This window comes from Lutjanus erythropterus, chromosome 12 (genome assembly GCF_056507025.1).
Source record: "Lutjanus erythropterus isolate fLutEry1 chromosome 12, fLutEry1.hap2, whole genome shotgun sequence".
NCBI classification, from domain to species: domain Eukaryota; kingdom Metazoa; phylum Chordata; class Actinopteri; order Lutjaniformes; family Lutjanidae; genus Lutjanus; species Lutjanus erythropterus.
In genome coordinates, this window is record NC_139328.1 from 8,545,769 (window position 1) to 8,562,542 (window position 16,774).

The following is a 16,774-nucleotide window of genomic DNA, read 5'->3' on the forward strand; positions in this document are numbered from 1 at the left end:
CAGTCTGACAGCTTCTGATTCCCAAAGTCTGTCGTGTCTAGAAGGGCACTCCAGACAAGCGAAAGTTCTCGCGATAGTCGAACACTTTAACCCAAATCATGATATTTTGCTAATCCCAACCAAGTATTTTCTGTCCTTAAACAAAACCAGGATTTTAACCACAGCGTTGTCACATTGTACGGCTCAATTATTTTGTTCAATGTGTACAATGAAGAAACAACCTGTACAAATCTCGCGAGATTTTCACAAATCAAAAGTTCCCGTTTAGACACGACCACTAAACGATGACAATACGTCATCTCTCTTCTATTCAAATCCATTGGTCCAATGACTGTTATTATGGGCGTGGCTATCTTTGAATGTCGTCCTCTGATTGGCTACTTGGCAAAAACACATAGGCTAGTGTACAGACTCAAGGTTTTTCCTCTTTGTACTCCAAGTTAAATCCAAGTTTTCTGAAAGTTAAATTATAATGTAGTGTTAGGCTGGATATACTACAGTTATCCCTACTTTAAAAACGTCCGTTTTATGTCTTTGAAAACGGACCTATGTTTTTATTCTTGTGACAAAGTTAAAAGAAAGAAGAGGACAAGTCATCATTGTTCGAACTGGATCGTCTAACGTAAGTTTAGAAGCTAACATGCTAACTCGCTAATCTGTAACTGGATGTGATACAGTACTGTGTAACCAGAGAGGGGTGAATTCACTGCCCGAGGTTGTAACTTCGAGCTGGTGTAAAACTTCTGACAGTAACATTAGGACCCATGATGAAAATATGGTGTGTACAATCCTCTCTTTAAACTTTCAGGTTTTCTCTTGGAAGAGTAACGCTAAAACCTTTCTGAATGGAGCTCATGCTGATAGCGATGTGTCCAGTATTAATTAATGTGACTGATCAGTCGTAATACCAATTAATCAATAGTGTTACTGCTTGTTTACGTCCATATGAAATCTCGTAAGAGTTACAAACACATGTTATAGCATGTTATTGTATTATAAAGCTTATTAAATGAATACAGTTGAAGTATTAAACATTAAAGAAGAAGAATAATTGTTGAACTGTATTTGTTTTACGAGATTATGGCCACATCATATATATTTAATATACCTGCATTAACATTAGATAATATACTGTACACGCCTGTTTAGTATAGAGCTGCAACGATTAATCAGTTAGCTAGTTGTCAACTGTTAAAGTAATCCCCATCTATTTTGTTAATCCATTAATCACTTTAAATATCTTTTGGGGGAATAAGTCAAAATTCTTTCGTTTCAGCTGCTTAAATGTGAATATTTTCTGGTGTCTTTACTCCTCTACGACAGTAAGCTGAATATCTTTGTTTGGTGGACAAAACAAGGCTATATACAGTATACATTAGGGATGGGGGGAAAAACTGATTCACTTTAGTATCATTAGTCTGTTTTCAAAATAAATGTAAGTAGATTTTTTTTTTAAATTCATGAATCTTTTTTTTTTTTGGTCTCAAAAAAGTCAAGAAGTATTTTATTTACCACTTTTATATGCAGTGTTGCAACAAAGACTGACTGACATGTGATGTGCATTATTTTAGGAAGCATGACTCATGGTACACAGACTCTAGAAGTGTATGATTCAACTTTTCTCTATGGTCAAGTGTTGAAAAAGCAAATAGAAATTGCAATAAACTATAATATTGAATTACAGTGCTTGTAGAATCGCAATACATGTTGAATTGACATCCAAATGTTGTCGTGATAATATTGAATCGGGAGATAAGCATATTATCCCAGCCCTAGTAAACACTGCCAGTTTATAAGCTAGAGTTCGCTAAAACTACTGCAACACCCTGTGAGAAATACTAAAATATTTAGTATTTGTTAAAACCATTGCAGATAATGTGTCAATTTAAATTTATGGTCATTTTTGAGGCTGTAGTTTGAGGTGCTGTTGACATGTATTGCACTATACTGGGAAGTATTTGTAATATTTAATAATATTTCTTCCCTCATTGTTATTAAGTGTATTTGGTCCATTATGTACAAGTAGTTTTAGGTTGGTGTACCCAATAAACTGACAACAGAGTGTGTATGTCAAATGTAGAGCTGTAGCGAATAGTCAGTCGACAACAAATAATCGCCGACCATTTATAATTGATTAATTGTTAAAGTAATTTTCATGCAACAATGTCAGAAAAAGCTGTTTTTAGTCTCTCAAATATTGAGATATCCTGCTTTTCTTTGTTTTATATCATATTAATTTCAATATCTTTTGTTTTTGGACTAACAAAACAAGACAATCAAAAGCATCATCTTGCACTTGGAGAAACTGGGGCAGACATTTTTCACTATTTTCTGAGATTTTAGAGACAAAAGAAGTGAGATGATCCAGAAAATAATTGTCAGATTAAGCTGTAATGAAATTAATTGTCAGCTGCAGCCCTAATCAAATGGAGTATTAAATCACCAATGTCTGAATTATAGTGTCCATAGTCATGCTGGCAAAATACACTAATGTTCGTAAACAAACTTTAATAACCAAGTACTGCAACACCAGATTTTTGGGATGTCAAGTTATTCATGGTCACATCACTTTTCCTTGCAGGCTTTCCAGATATCCTGTCCCTGTGAGGAAGAATTACCGGTCAGTATCCCAGTGCTTATGCAGTTGTTTCCTTCTTTCTTTTGTTTTGGTGCAGGTTTTTGCTGGCTCATGGTGTAATGATGAGCGCTGTTTCCATATTTAGATTTAGCCCTCAGTGGCAGTAGTCATTTTAGTGCATCAATGGGCTGTAAGCACAAAGAAAATAGATCACCTGTCCTGTGTGTTTAGGATGAAATCATGTCCTGTTTGTGACCCAAAACAGTCAGTGATTGCCTGCCGTGAAGCTGTTATTAAAAAACAACCTCTTGTTTCCTTTGAAGTGCCTTTAGTCATGGATCACTTCTTCCTCTTACACACTTGTTCTTGCTCACTGTAGCTTTGTGAGCAAAGAACGTCTCTCTCAAACACACCCAGTTGGCATACAATGGTGGAAAAGGCTGCATGAATGTTGGCACACATCAGTCAGTGATTATAATTATGTGCAGGAACATGTACTGCACAGACTTCCAAAGCCCTGGGCTTTAGTTTGTATTACAACTGCTGACAGAAGTGGGAAGAACAGGCCGAACAAAGATGATTTCATTCTCGTAACATTTTTATTCTTTTCAAACACACAAGTGCTCAACATATATGGACTATAAATTGTCAGAAGCTGTTTTTGTTTAGTTGCATGAGTTATGGTAAGATACATGCCTCGTGTTTAGAAATTTGCCACATCAGCAACAAAGTTATGCTTATATTCACAAGCCCCTGTATGTTTTTATCAGGCCTTAAACTACTGTATGAAACACCTCCTCCATTCTAAGTTAAGTGTTCTTAAGTCTTTTCATTAAGAGAACTTTACAAACCTTAGTCTTAGTTAAACAGAAGATTCTGACATCAACAAGGCACGACTGAGCTGTTGCCATGTTAGTTGTCATCTGTTTTTAAGATTTGTGCTCTCCTTGCAGTATGAGCTCAGTGCTGATCTAATACTTCTCAAAAATAAAAAAGGAGCTGCTCAGCAAGCTGGTTGTAGATCAAAGGTCCTAATCCAAGGTTTTTAATGGTCTCTGCCCTCCTTTTTATGTATGTGCAGTATGTAGAAGTGGGCCTGGATTAATGAATGCAGTACATATCTGACAATATTTTGTCTTTTAAGAATTATTCGAGTAAATAAAATTGCATAATTGTGGAGGTTGACAGTCACAAACGCAACTTCAACATCTATAGTGTGTCTTACACTTTCACATTTAGACATAATTAATAATAGGAATGTGTTAGACAAAAGAAGAAGGCAATTTCGCTTAGCCAGATATTCCATTTAGGTGACCTCCTGTGGCCGCCAAGTCTTATCCCCATACTGCAGGCCTTCGCCAACGCAGCATTACAGTTCCACAAACATGCTGATTATTTCACGCCTCTTAGTTCAAACATTGTACGACGAATCTGTGGTGAACAGTACTCATTACGGACTATTTACTGATATGTCAGAGCTACTGAAGTCTGGGTTTAATATGGAATAATCAAACTGCAAACATGATTTTACAGAAGAACCAGAAAGAAAAGGCGTACTAAGAAAAAAGAGGAAGGGGAAAAGTGGACGACACATGTGTCACATTTAAGAAAGGTTGTGTTAGGTTGTGTCCAAGTGCCTCTTCTGTGTCGTTCTTACATATGTTGACATTTGAGCCACCAAAGATGCACTGTGGGGGCCAGTGCTTAAAAATATTGGCGTCTGTCCCTGCATCCGGGTGCCTGTATGAAAAGTACAGCTGGACATGTTTAGATAGAAAAAGAACACAGCAACAGTCATTTACAATGTCCAATCTATAAAATACAATACAATGTATGTGCCAGTGCCATGTGTTTCAACTGATTTTTTTTCCAAATACAAACACTGTTTGTTTGCCATGTCTTTGTTGTCTTTTAGCTGTTATTCAGCATGAAGAATTAATCCAGTTTGAAAATAACTGGTCTGCTCCATTTCCCATTGTGTGTGTGTGTGTGTGTGTGTGGGGGGGGGGGGGGGGAGGGGCTGATGGGTTAAACTTGGGGGACAAATGGGTGTGACTAGTATGACCTCATGGAGAAATGAAGTAATGGTCGGATCTGGTCTTCTGTACTCGGTGCAGTCTATCTTATCCATGTAGCCTGCTTATCACACTGTCCTTTCCTTTGGTGGAAGTTGCACACGGAACAGAGCGGGTTCACCTGTTTTTCTGTTTTCCCAAAGCTTTGGTTTTAATTTAGAGACCTTTTTTCAAATCATGCAACAGGTTGCTGGTTGCTCTTTCTCTTCAGTGACTTCCTCTGATTTGCATTCTGGAGATGATATTTTTTTCCTGCCATCTCTGCTTGCATAGGTCACAGTCTGTGGCGTTCATTGCTTGCTCACCTTGTAGCAACTTTAGAGCTCACACACGCGCACGTCTTCGAGCCTGGATGAACTGAGTCACCGTCTTACAGTAGATTGACAGCTTGCCTGTGTTGACCCCATCCATTCACATTCCCACTCTGCTCTCTCCCTTCCTGCCTGCCCCACTTGTGCACGCTGCTGCTGTTTGGTTGGTGTTGCCATGGCACCGTGTGGCCAGAATGAGGCTTCACATACAGCATCTTGTGTTCTCTTCACAGAGGGCAGCTGACGAGATTGAGGTGCGGTGACGCAAAACACACAATATACGAAAGCAGCAGCCGTGTGGACTGACACTCAGGACTCTGCAGCTCTGTCTGACACTCATGGGGGTTACCTTGTCCCGTCAACATTCAGCAGAGGGACAGTCGCAGACTTGACCGCATCGTTGGCTGACTTTTTGCTTGGTTTTACCTCCTCACGCCCCAGCTCCCTTTAAGATTTTTGTTTTTCTTCCTTGTTGGCTCTTGTATTTAAACGCAACCATTTTTTCGGGAACGAGACTGGGATTTTCCCTCATATTATGCACATCAATGGATGCCACTGGCTCAGTGGTTAGCACGCGAGCTGAGGAGCAGTCCTTTCATGTTCGCTACAGGTAGGCATCTCTCCTCTCTCAGTGTTTGTAGAGTAGATGTCCCGACTCTTTTCAACATTTTACTTTCCCTCGTCAGTTTTAGAGGGGGCTGTAAATGAACTTACTGGCTATTGTTTGAGAGAAGAAATATCTTGTTCTGTTTGTAATTATTTTAATGCTTGTGACATAAGATGTGTCAGCATCAGGTAACAGATAAGTAATTATTTACCTTGTTGAGGAAGTGATAAGGGGCCAGCTGACACTGGATTTCTGGGGCCGATACCGATTTTAGGCAGGAAAAAAAATTCTGATATCGATCTATTAGCCGCTATTCTTTATACACAATATCATGTACAGAATATAAAATATAGGGCTGTAACTAAAGATTATGATTATTGATGAATAATCTGTTGATTATCTTCTCAATTGCTCAATCAGTTGTTTGGTTTCTAAAATGTAAGAAAGTTATGAAAAATTGTCATAAACAATCAAGAAACAAGAAAATATTCACATTAAGAGGCTGGAATCAGATTTTTTTCCTTAAAAAACACTCAACTCAGTTAATCAATTAATAAAATAGTTAGCAATAAAAGTAGTTATCAAACACTTGTGACAAAGATTTGTAAAGTAGGCAGGATATTTTTAACAATAAATGTTACTGTCCAAAATTATATCAGGTCACTGAAACAGAAAACTTTCACCAGTATTTTTTTTTATAATTAGAAATAAAAATGTAGCAAAACATGAGTATAAATGAAACCTTAATTAAATAGAAGGTGCAGATATACACAGAATGCTGCCTATAACACTAACCAATAAAAATATTCTCCATTATGTTCTGTTTAAAAAAAACTTTTATATAGATGCATATTGAACAGCATATATGCTGATAACAATATAGACCAATAAAGCTGTGCTAGGCCAATGACCGTATATCAGTTGGGCTCTAGAAGTGATGTATTTTGTGTAAAATAGCAGTGAAAATTGAGGCCAAAGTTAAATAATCGAGCGAGGGGTCCTTTTGACAGTGCTCTCTATGAGTTTGTTGACTAAAGGCAGGTGAGCTTCCCAAAAAGGCATCAGCCAGCTGTCTCTACATTCGCAGGTAAAGAGCACTGACAGCAGGTGTGACTTGCAAAGCACACACAGACCTGCTCCAGTTAGCTTCAATATTTAACAAGCCCTGAAAAATTCATCACTGCTCGCTTTTTTTTCCACCACATGTGTGTCCAACTTATTTGAAAAGAGCAGACGTCTGCTTTAGGATGTCTGTTTTTCCAACAAATGCCGCAGACTGGATGTTTATCCTCAATGAGTTGATTCCATTAGACTACACTGCAGAGGTCCGCTTGTGTCTGACACGTCTAATAAAGCTCCTTAGCGCTCAGCAGTGCTGTTATCTGTAATCTGTTGGGTGCACACACTCCACAGGCGTAATCTCAGGTGACCAGGTCAGGAGAGAGAGCTTGAAAGAAAGAAAAGCAGATTATCTCAGAAAATGCTGAATGAGCAGTTTCCTTGCTGCCATGCATTGGAAGTTAATGCTGTGACAACATCACACGCGTCTCCTTCAAAGTTTTCCAATACGTCGTGGTGCTGAAATATCTCTGTGACGTCAGATCGCCAGTGGTTCTGATATCACAGGAAAGGAATGCTGCTATTTTTTAACTTTTTTTTTTTAGACTGTCGATCACTTTTTTTTTTTTTAGTTTAAACTACTAAGCTGGGTTGAGTTGCTCTCTCCATGCTTCAGACAAAGAGAAGGAGCTGCAGCCTGGAAGTTTTTCTAGTGGAAACCTCAGTAGATGCCTCTCAGATGCTCCATGTGCTGCTGTTGTTGTTGTAAGACACATAAAGCGAGCAGGTAGGCTGGTGTGTGCCACAGCTACCGTGTTAGAAAAGTGTGTTGTTGACTTGGTAGTAAACAGAATGTCGGCTTTTCTAATTTAAGGCCCAAGACTGCTGATTACAAGAACTTTATCGACCATTCAGGACACCATGTTTGCTATTGTTCACAAATTATAGCCTGGGTGGATGATGAAATAAGCTACTTTGGTTGGTGTTTTTGTGTCCTTTTAATAGCACACCACAGACTGTGTAAGCTATTACCTCACATGAACGATCCATCATACTCGACTGTGACTTTCTGGGTCATGTTTTAGAGCTTTCATACAAAACCTCGGTTGGGTGGGTACAAGAGGAAAGTTTAAGATAAACACACTTCGTGTGGTGCTCATATCTTCCCAACAATACAGTTTCCTGAAAAACAAAACTTGGCAGGATAACAATTTTAGCTTTGCGCAAATGTGCTCCTTAATCTAAAGATAATCCGTGTGTGGATAAACCTCCAGCCATTGTCTTACACTCCTTTCATCTGCCCTGGAAACGCCTGAGCCAAAACTCATTTATCATTTGGTTATTCAGATGTTTTAGAGGACTCACTTAATTGCCTGTTAAAAATTACTTTATATTCGACATTTTTATGTTGATTTCCTACACTACAAGAAACTGCTGCATCCTTTGATTTTAGTTTGGTATGAAAAGTTACCATCACTCTGAACTAAACTTGTCAGAAGTACCAATACTTCAACGCTTTTTCACACATTTAAAACAATATACCGGTAATACTAACATTCAATAGTGTTGAAACTACCAAAGCTATAAAAAAGAACGTTCTAATTCAAGACTTCAATTCAGTTTAGTCTTTATTTTCCTGCTTGAAATTTGTCTTGCAGCATAGCAACATCAGGCAGTGTTCAGTGATTCACTCTGTACCAACACTGTGAGCAGATTAACTAAAAAAGGAAAAAAACATATCCTATTTTGTGTGTCCAGAACTTTTCTTTTCAGTGTAGGTATGGAAATTGTAGGGGTTTTTTTTATATTATAGTAGTGTTATATCAAAATTTAAACTTCTGTTATTGTGACAGTCCTATCTGATCAGTCATTTAATTATTGAATTCACAAGCTATGTTGTTAGAAATTCAGAATTCAAAATAGTTTCTTTTGCTAAAAGGGTAGATTTTTAAGCATCAACTCAAAAATGTGTATTGCTGGAGAATCTGTGAACACATCGACAAAGTGAAGTGTTTTCAAATCTGTCCCTGCTGCAAGTGTTACTGACAAAAACTAACATTTCATGCCACTGGGTGATCCAGTGTAAATCAATCCCTGCATTAAAGAAAAGAATCTAAAATCTTTGGTGTGATTCAGTAATACCCTGTAAAGCAGGCCTATTCAGCTGGCAGCCTGTGGGCTGAATCTGGCCCTTTAATGACCTTTATTTGGCCCTTTGATCATTTATAAGTATGAAAAAAGTCTAAATAAATAATTCATTTAAATGAACAAGAGGCTAATTAGCCAGTTTATTGGATATGTAGGTTATTAAGCAAAGAGATTTTAATTTCATTAAAAAGTTTTAATTGAGGTTGTTTAAGGAGAGTCAGACTGAATGAAACAAGATATTAAATACAACATTGTGTTTATTAAAACAACAGACTACTTCTTATCTAGGACTACAACAGTGCATTTCACCTTCTGTACTTTTATATATAATTTTTCTTTTCCACTTGTTAAAACAAATTATGTGGAGAAAAAAACAAAAAGTGCATTGTTTTACACATATAAATTCCCAACTTTACAGACAGTAAATGTAGTGTCCGGCCCCTTAGCATTTTACCTTTTTTAAATCTGGCCCTTGTAAAAAAAAAAAAAAAAAGTAATTTATAGGTCTGCTGTAAAGAATATACAGCTTGTAGTCAATGGATTAAAACATACAGAACACCTGTAGATCTTTTAAGGCACAACATACAATATTTCTATTTCTAATTCTAAAGCAAATCTAATAAACAGGGGAATGAAGAGAATTGGTAAACTTTAACATTTCTACCAGCCCTTTGCTTCATTTGACTATAAAAGGAACCCACTAAACTGTCTGTGGCATGTCTGAAGGATGTGAGATCGAGCATAACAAACAAACCCCAGTTTGAGCCATTGTTCTCTGTGGGTGGAAGGAAGCAGCTAAACAACATTCCCTGCTGAAAGCCTTTCCTTAGAAAGAGATTTTGTTCACTGGTTGTGAGTGCAGTCCCGTCAGTTGGCTGTAGATTTCAGCCAGAGAAGATCTGTTTTTCCACAACTTCTTCATTATTGGTCTTGATTTCTGTCTTTGAATTTTAGTTTGGTGCTGCAGTGAGATCCTTGTTAGACCCCTGACTGACTGACTCTCCTTCTGTCTGCTGCAGGATGGAGGTGTCCTGCCTGGAGCTGGCGTTGGAGGGCGAGCGGCTCTGTAAGGTAGGCGACTACAGAGCGGGCGTCTCCTTCTTTGAAGCTGCCATCCAGGTGGGCACAGAGGACCTGCAGGTGCTCAGCGCCATCTACAGCCAGCTGGGCAATGCCTACTTCCACCTGCATGACTACGCCAAGGCCCTGGAGTTCCACCGGCATGACCTCACCCTGACCAGGTTGAACCCGCTCAAGCGCCCCATGATGCTGCTGTCAGATCATTACTGTATTTTACTGTTACTAACTTACTGTGTATTGTGTAGGACGATCGGCGACCTGCTTGGAGAAGCCAAAGCCAGTGGAAACCTTGGCAACACATTAAAGGTGCTGGGGCGGTTTGACGAGGCTGTGGTTTGCTGTCAGAGGCACTTGGATATTGCGAGAGACATCTGTGACAAGGTGAGGTAGCAGGTTATTCAAGCGCTATAGTGAAATATTCTGTAGTGTACGTGTGGATTCAGAAGACTTCAGCACTGACATGTTTCTCCTGGATGTGTTTCAGGTGGGTCAGGCGCGGGCTCTGTATAACTTTGGGAACGTGTACCATGCCAAAGGCAAAAGTATCTGCTGGAGTGGAGCTGAGCCTGGAGATTTCCCAGAGGAGGTCATGATGGCACTGAGGAAGGCAGCTGAGTACTACGAGTGAGTGACTGTCCAGTATTGTAGTGGCATTCCCTCTGAATGGCAAAATATGGTTCTCGTTAGCTGCAAGCGTGGTAAATTCAGCCTGACATGAATGGCAGGAGATGTAATTCAGTTTAAAAACCTTAGCTGAAAATAAGTTTGAATTATATTGTTTCACATGGTAGAAAATCTGTTTTCTTCCATGCCTGATAGAGCTCTCTGCTTCACTCTACTGCACATGATGTCAACTAAAGGGAGCGTTGATAATCAACATTCAATAAATGCATTCATTTTTTGTTATACATCACCTGTGTCTAAACCAGGCTGTGACAGGATTTCACCACAGTCAACACACCGTGCTTTCAGCTCAGCGTTGCTGCCTGCCTTTATGAATCTTTATGTATTCAGGTTCATATTTCCTCACCAGACGGTTTGGAGCCATTTTGAGTCGCTGCATCTGAGCGAACGTTAGCCGGCTAACAGTGGCAAAAACATGTTTGTCTCTATCTGATGATGTGTTGTGATCGGCAAGGTCATATTCAAACATAACTGGTTCCTAAAATTCTGCATTTAAATTTTATGTTTTTTTTATTTATGAGCACATTTAGATATAAAAATAACGCGCTTTGTAATTAAACTGGTTTAGAGTGGCTGTCTTATACAGTCACTAGTAATTATGAACTTTGCATTATATTTAAGTTCACTTATATTCTCTCACATTGTGACTCTTACAAGTGTGGTGCTGGTGAATACGTGTGGGTGACATTTTAAGAATACAGTGCCTTTCTGCTATTAATTATCCAATCATGTTTTAATTAACTGCATATGTATTTTCAGGGCAAACTTGGCGATAGTGAAGGAGCTCGGGGATCGTGCTGCTCAGGGTCGAACGTACGGCAACCTCGGCAACACACACTACTTGTTGGGAAACTTTCGCAAAGCTGTAGCATCTCACGAGCAGGTCTGGTGTGACACCAAAATCCTTTTAGTAAATGTGACTTATGTGGTTCTGTAACTACAGCTATTCTAACAGAAATCATAAAAATTTGTTTCTGTGCTTCTTTTCTTTGTGCAGCGCCTGCTCATAGCTAAGGAATTTGGCGACCGCTCTGCAGAGAGACGAGCTTACTGCAACCTGGGGAACGCCTACATCTTTTTGGGGGACTTTGAAGTGGCAGCTGAGCACTACAAGTAAGCCACAGTCGACACATAAGACTCATTTAATCATTTGCTGTGTACAAAAGGGTGACAGTGCATGCATTGTATTGCAGCCACTATCAAAGATCTGTCACAGTATACTGGATAGTAAAGTACATTTTTCCTTAAACAATGATAGCAGATTAAGTTAAAACTTGTTTGTCACTTGTTTGATCAATCCAAACAGATATATAGTTGCACAATTTAGTTTAGAATGTATCTCATTCTTGATTTAAAACAAAACAGTTGTGCAAAAAACAGATGGTTAGAGGGGGTTAACTGAGCAAACGCTTCGTCAGTTCCCTCTCTTTCTGCACACTGCCTGCAAGATGTAAATGTTGGGTGGGATGTGTAATGTCATCTCTTTCGAAAGACTACCTTCGTGGGTGTTACACCACCAGCATAAGTTAAGCTTTACTTCTTCTTTCTTCCATGAGCCTCTTAAAAATGGCTGTTGATGACTGTTAAAATAATCTCAGTATCTAAAAAAAAAAAAAAAAAAAAAGGAACCTTCCCTTGTAACGTTGTCCAAAATATCGATATGGAATATTTGAAATGCTTTCAACACTTGTTTTTTTCACAGTATCAATACGGTCTCTAATCTCTCCGACAGCAAGTTGACACACACACACTACTGCAGTGCTCACACAGTGCTGTCTTCTTTACTATATTCATTGTCATGTTATAGCCTTGTTATATTCTTTTCCCTTTGCCCTGGTATTGCAAATGGTAATGAATATTATTATTTTTCAAGGTATTTTCTCAAAATGAAAAAAATATTTCCTTGGGTATCCTTATATATGTTGCTCTCACACTGTGCTCCTTCTGAGACAGTAAAGCCTGTGTCATGTAGGAAGCCAGAGGCAAATATAATGAAGCCTGTCTGCAGTGTTTTGAAGCAGCATGTGTGTGTGTGTGTTTGCCAGGAGGACGCTGCAGCTGGCAAGGCAGCTGAAGGATCGAGCCGTGGAGGCGCAGGCCTGCTACAGTCTGGGCAACACGTACACACTCCTCCAGGATTACGAGAGAGCCATAGACTACCACCTCAAACACCTCATCATAGCCCAGGATCTCAATGACAGGTACACACATTCACAACGGAGAGGAGAATTCATGCTGCCGTTTCATATATTTTAACTCTGCCCCTGTATCGTGTGTTGAAATGTGTTTTTTGATGCAGGATTGGGGAGGGCCGTGCGTGCTGGAGTCTCGGAAATGCCCACACTGCACTGGGGAACCATGACCAAGCCATGCACTTTGCTGAGAAACACCTGGAGATCTGCAAAGAGGTAAATCAAAGGGGTGTAAATTTATCTTTGCCACATTCTTCTGTCCTTGCCTTCTCTTTTACAGTAAAGCAAACAATATTCTCAGCAGTTTTACTTTGAAAACCTTTCGGGTAAAGAAATCCTAAAGTAGTAAAATTAATCTTCCTTCCTTGTGTGTGTGTGTTTTGTTTTGTAGACTGGAGACAGGAGTGGGGAGCTAACGGCTCGTATGAATGTGTCTGACCTCCAGACGGTTCTGGGTTTGAGTTACAGCACAAATACCTCCACTCTATCAGAGAACAAGGACATTGACTACAACGTGCACGGTATATTTGTCAAATTTCAAGTGGTATGTCTCGTTTTAACAGTGTAGTTAGTATGGCCTTTTGTTTACGTTGTTTATGTGTTTTTAGGAGCGAGGCCGAGGATGAGCAGAAGACACAGCATGGAGAACCTGGAGCTGGTGAAACTGACTCCAGACAAGATAAATGTAAGTCACACTTTGCAGCCAAAACCAGATCTTTTTTGAGTTTGGATCACAGAAGTGGAAGGTTCTTATCATCATGTCATTCATTCCTGTGTTGAAGGGTCAGAAGTGGAACAGTGACATCCTGACCAAACAGTCCAAACCGTCTCTGGCTAAGACCTCTTCCAAGCTGTTCTTTGTCAGCCGCCTGCGTGGGAAGAAGTACAAGACTGGTGGCTCCAGTAAGGTCCTCCAGGACACCAGTAACACCCTGGATACCAGCCAGACGCCCACTCAGGGACCACAGAAGGTACACAGTACAGTGCAATGTACGGTCAGCTGATAACCACACACATGCCCGGACCTGCTGTTTCCTTCATGTTCCTGTTTTTTGTACTTTATTAGCGACTCAGTCCAGACATGCTTGGTGACGAGGGCTTCTTCGACCTGCTGAGCCGTTTCCAGAGCAACCGTATGGATGACCAGCGCTGTTCGATACAGGATAAAGGCAGCAGGTTATCATTAAACAGCCGTCCAGAGTCGCCTCCCAGAGCCATCAGGAAATGTGAGCCTGTGCATTCGCAAAAAAAAATCCAACAATTCCCATAATATAGCTTCCTTTTCACACTGAAATACAACTTCTCTGCGATCATGATGGTGATTCAGGCACTTCATCGATTCTCATTCTCTCTGCAGCTGTGTCAGAGTCTGCCAATGTCTCGGGCGCCCAGGGCCGCCGGTTAGAGGAGTCCTCAGCAGCAGGGGGGAGTCTGCCCGGCCTCAGGCTCAATCAGAACAGCAACCAGGCCGTGCTCAGCCACCTGATGGCCAACGCTGACAACGCTGAGCCCGACGACGACTTCTTTGATATGCTTGTCAAGTGCCAGGTACCTGAAATGAACATAGCGCTTAAAGAAAAAAGGCTACCTGAGCCTTCTGTTTCCTATACAGTGACAAACATACAGTACATTTAATAAACAAAGTTATAATCTCATTTCAGAAATATTTCCTAACTGTTTATTTTAACCTGAGCTTCAAATATAGGACAAGTCCTTTCTTTGTATTACAGAAGTGACTCCTAAACTCATGGCTGTGTCCTATCTCACCTCAGACCTCATATCTTATCTTAAGAAGTCCTAACAAGAACTGTTAACTCAATTCTTCACTCGGCACTTGTCTTGTCAGATCTGTGTCTGTGTTTATAATATACACCAGAATGCCTGTGTCCTAGATAACAGCTGTCTCGCCTGTCAGTGGCTCACTAGCTTGCAATAGACAGGTCTGGACTGCAGGCAGGTCAGTCTAGTATCAGTACTCTTTTACTATGAAGCCTCACTGTTGTTAGACACACAGAATATGTCTCAGCATTGTTTTACTGAAATAAGCAGGGATGTTTCTGAAAAAGATGCTCCAAAACCTGTATGTACCTTTCAGCATTAATGGGGCCGTCACAGATGTGACAGTTACCCATGATGCCATGGGCACTGATACACCCCCATACCATCGCAGATGCTGGCTTTGCACTGCTGATAGTCTGGATGGTCCTTTTCCTCTTCAAGGAAAGGATCTGCACATCATTGTATTATGTTTTTTTTATTGTTTTACACAGCGTTCCCACTTTTTGGAACTGGGGTTTGTAATATTTTGGTGTTATCACACTGACCTAACAACAGTGATGTTGCCATTCTTTCAGTTATTTTGAATTTATGTCAGGGTCTGTGCCAGCCTAACTGTTTTTCTAATAACAGGAAAATCTTAAGTTGGGACAGTTCTGTAGAATCTAAATTCCTCTCCTAAGATAAGATAGGATTTATTCCTGAGTGCTGTTAGGGAACAAGTCTCTGTAATACCAAAAAACAATTTCAGACTTAAAAAGTTTCTGTAACGAAGCTCCTGATGTCAAACTGACGCTCTCCTCCGTCCTTTTAACTCTACCAGGGGTCCCGTTTGGATGACCAGCGCTGTGCCCCTCCCCCTCCTCCGGTCCGCGGGCCCACTGTACCAGACGAGGACTTCTTCAGCCTCATCATGCGCTCTCAGGCCAAACGAATGGACGAGCAACGCGTCACCCTGCCCTCTGCAGCGAACGCTACGGCCAGGCCCGGCTCCAACTGAACTAAGCACTAAAGGGACAGTCGGGTTTCTGTTTGTGTTGTTCTTTTTTTAATCTCATGAAGGTGTGGCTGACCAGCGGGGTGGTCAGTCAGATGAAAGCCTTGTGTCTCTTTATATGTGTCCTTTTGGACAAAACAAAGCACTGTCAGCAGTATATGTAGTATACAGTATGGACAAAATCTCAAATTAACAAGGACTTGTTTCGCACAACTTGCACCAACAAACTCTCAGTAGTATCAGGGACAAAAGTATTTTTTATAATCGTCGTTTGTCATGATTCTGTATCTCTACTCCTTCAAATTTCATTTCACCTTGTGTGTATTTGTCAATACACCACTGCAGTTGTTTGTATTTATTTTGTTCTTTTTATGATTGTTAACTGCCGTCCCACCACTATGAAGTGACGTGTTTATACTCACAGTGGTGTCTGAGTCAGTGTGGGGTTTAACCCCGGGAATCCTGTTTCTTAATACTCCTCCGAAACATTTCCTATTTCCTTGGAAATACGCTATCAGGGAAAATGTTTAAAAAAAAGCATTAAGAACATATGGGAGTATATTTAGAAAATATGTAGGCCTACTTTATTTTCTTAAAACGTGTGCAACTGTGTGCATTAATGCATTTAACTCGTAGTTAGGCAGCACAACGTCTGTCCCCAGCTCTGCGTGAAAATATTTCAAAAGATTTAACAGCGAAGATGCAAAGTGTGTGCTGAGGCCAACATATTTTCTAAATACATTCCCATATGTGGAAATCAAAAAATGTCGGAGTTCTTTGTACAGGGACACGTACACAAAAACTCACAAAAAAAAACCTCCAAAGCTGTCTCTTTTTAAAATAATTAAAATCCCTTTACTGGCAGGAGTCGACTCCCTGATGAATAAATGTTTTAAGGTCCAACATGACCGTGACAATAAAGGAGTTAGAGAACTTTGGAGTTTTTTTATTTTTACATTCCCATGTTTTAATGCTTTTCCCCATTATTATATTTCCCAGGACATGGTTTGGGTGGGTATTTCCTGGGATTAAACCCTACTGTGGACACAGAGGTACAACACTCTTTCTATGTATTTTGTTTATATGTGAGGGTCTTTTTTTTTGTTTTTGGTTTTAGAGTTACCAGCGTCAGGAAACGGAAATGGTATTTTAAGCAAACTGATAAAAGAATGAATTTAACCCTGTGTACAGCCCAATGTACTCTTTTGTACTAAATGTTTCAGTGACGTCAGAGGAATAAAGCCTCATTCATGTAGCCATGTTGTCT

At 39.9% G+C, this 16,774-nt stretch overlaps 1 protein-coding gene across 1 annotated transcript; it reads left to right on the forward strand.

Moving 5' to 3' along the window:
* Positions 1 to 393: 393 nt before the first annotated feature.
* On the forward strand, positions 394 to 16,762 carry gpsm2 (G protein signaling modulator 2). Its single transcript, XM_084731387.1, has 16 exons — positions 394 to 622; positions 2,582 to 2,620; positions 5,198 to 5,574; positions 9,798 to 10,019; positions 10,104 to 10,239; positions 10,343 to 10,482; positions 11,302 to 11,425; positions 11,540 to 11,655; positions 12,588 to 12,743; positions 12,842 to 12,950; positions 13,126 to 13,255; positions 13,343 to 13,419; positions 13,517 to 13,705; positions 13,801 to 13,960; positions 14,092 to 14,282; positions 15,334 to 16,762. Exons 3-16 carry the CDS (start codon positions 5,510 to 5,512, stop codon positions 15,508 to 15,510), a joined length of 1,992 nt encoding a protein of 663 aa, XP_084587513.1. The 5' UTR covers positions 394 to 622; positions 2,582 to 2,620; positions 5,198 to 5,509; the 3' UTR covers positions 15,511 to 16,762.
* The last annotated feature ends 12 nt before the right edge of the window (positions 16,763 to 16,774 follow it).

What these genes read in the sequence shown, in the direction of transcription:
- gpsm2 (XM_084731387.1), top strand. Translation starts at nt 5,510, where the DNA reads ATGGATGCCACTGGCTCAGTGGTTAGCACGCGAGCTGAGGAGCAGTCC. An exon ending in CATTGACTACAACGTGCACG is followed by an intron (nt 13,256 to 13,342) that starts GTATATTTGTCA and finishes ATGTGTTTTTAG; the next exon opens with GAGCGAGGCCGAGGATGAGC. An exon ending in ATATGCTTGTCAAGTGCCAG is followed by an intron (nt 14,283 to 15,333) that starts GTACCTGAAATG and finishes TAACTCTACCAG; the next exon opens with GGGTCCCGTTTGGATGACCA.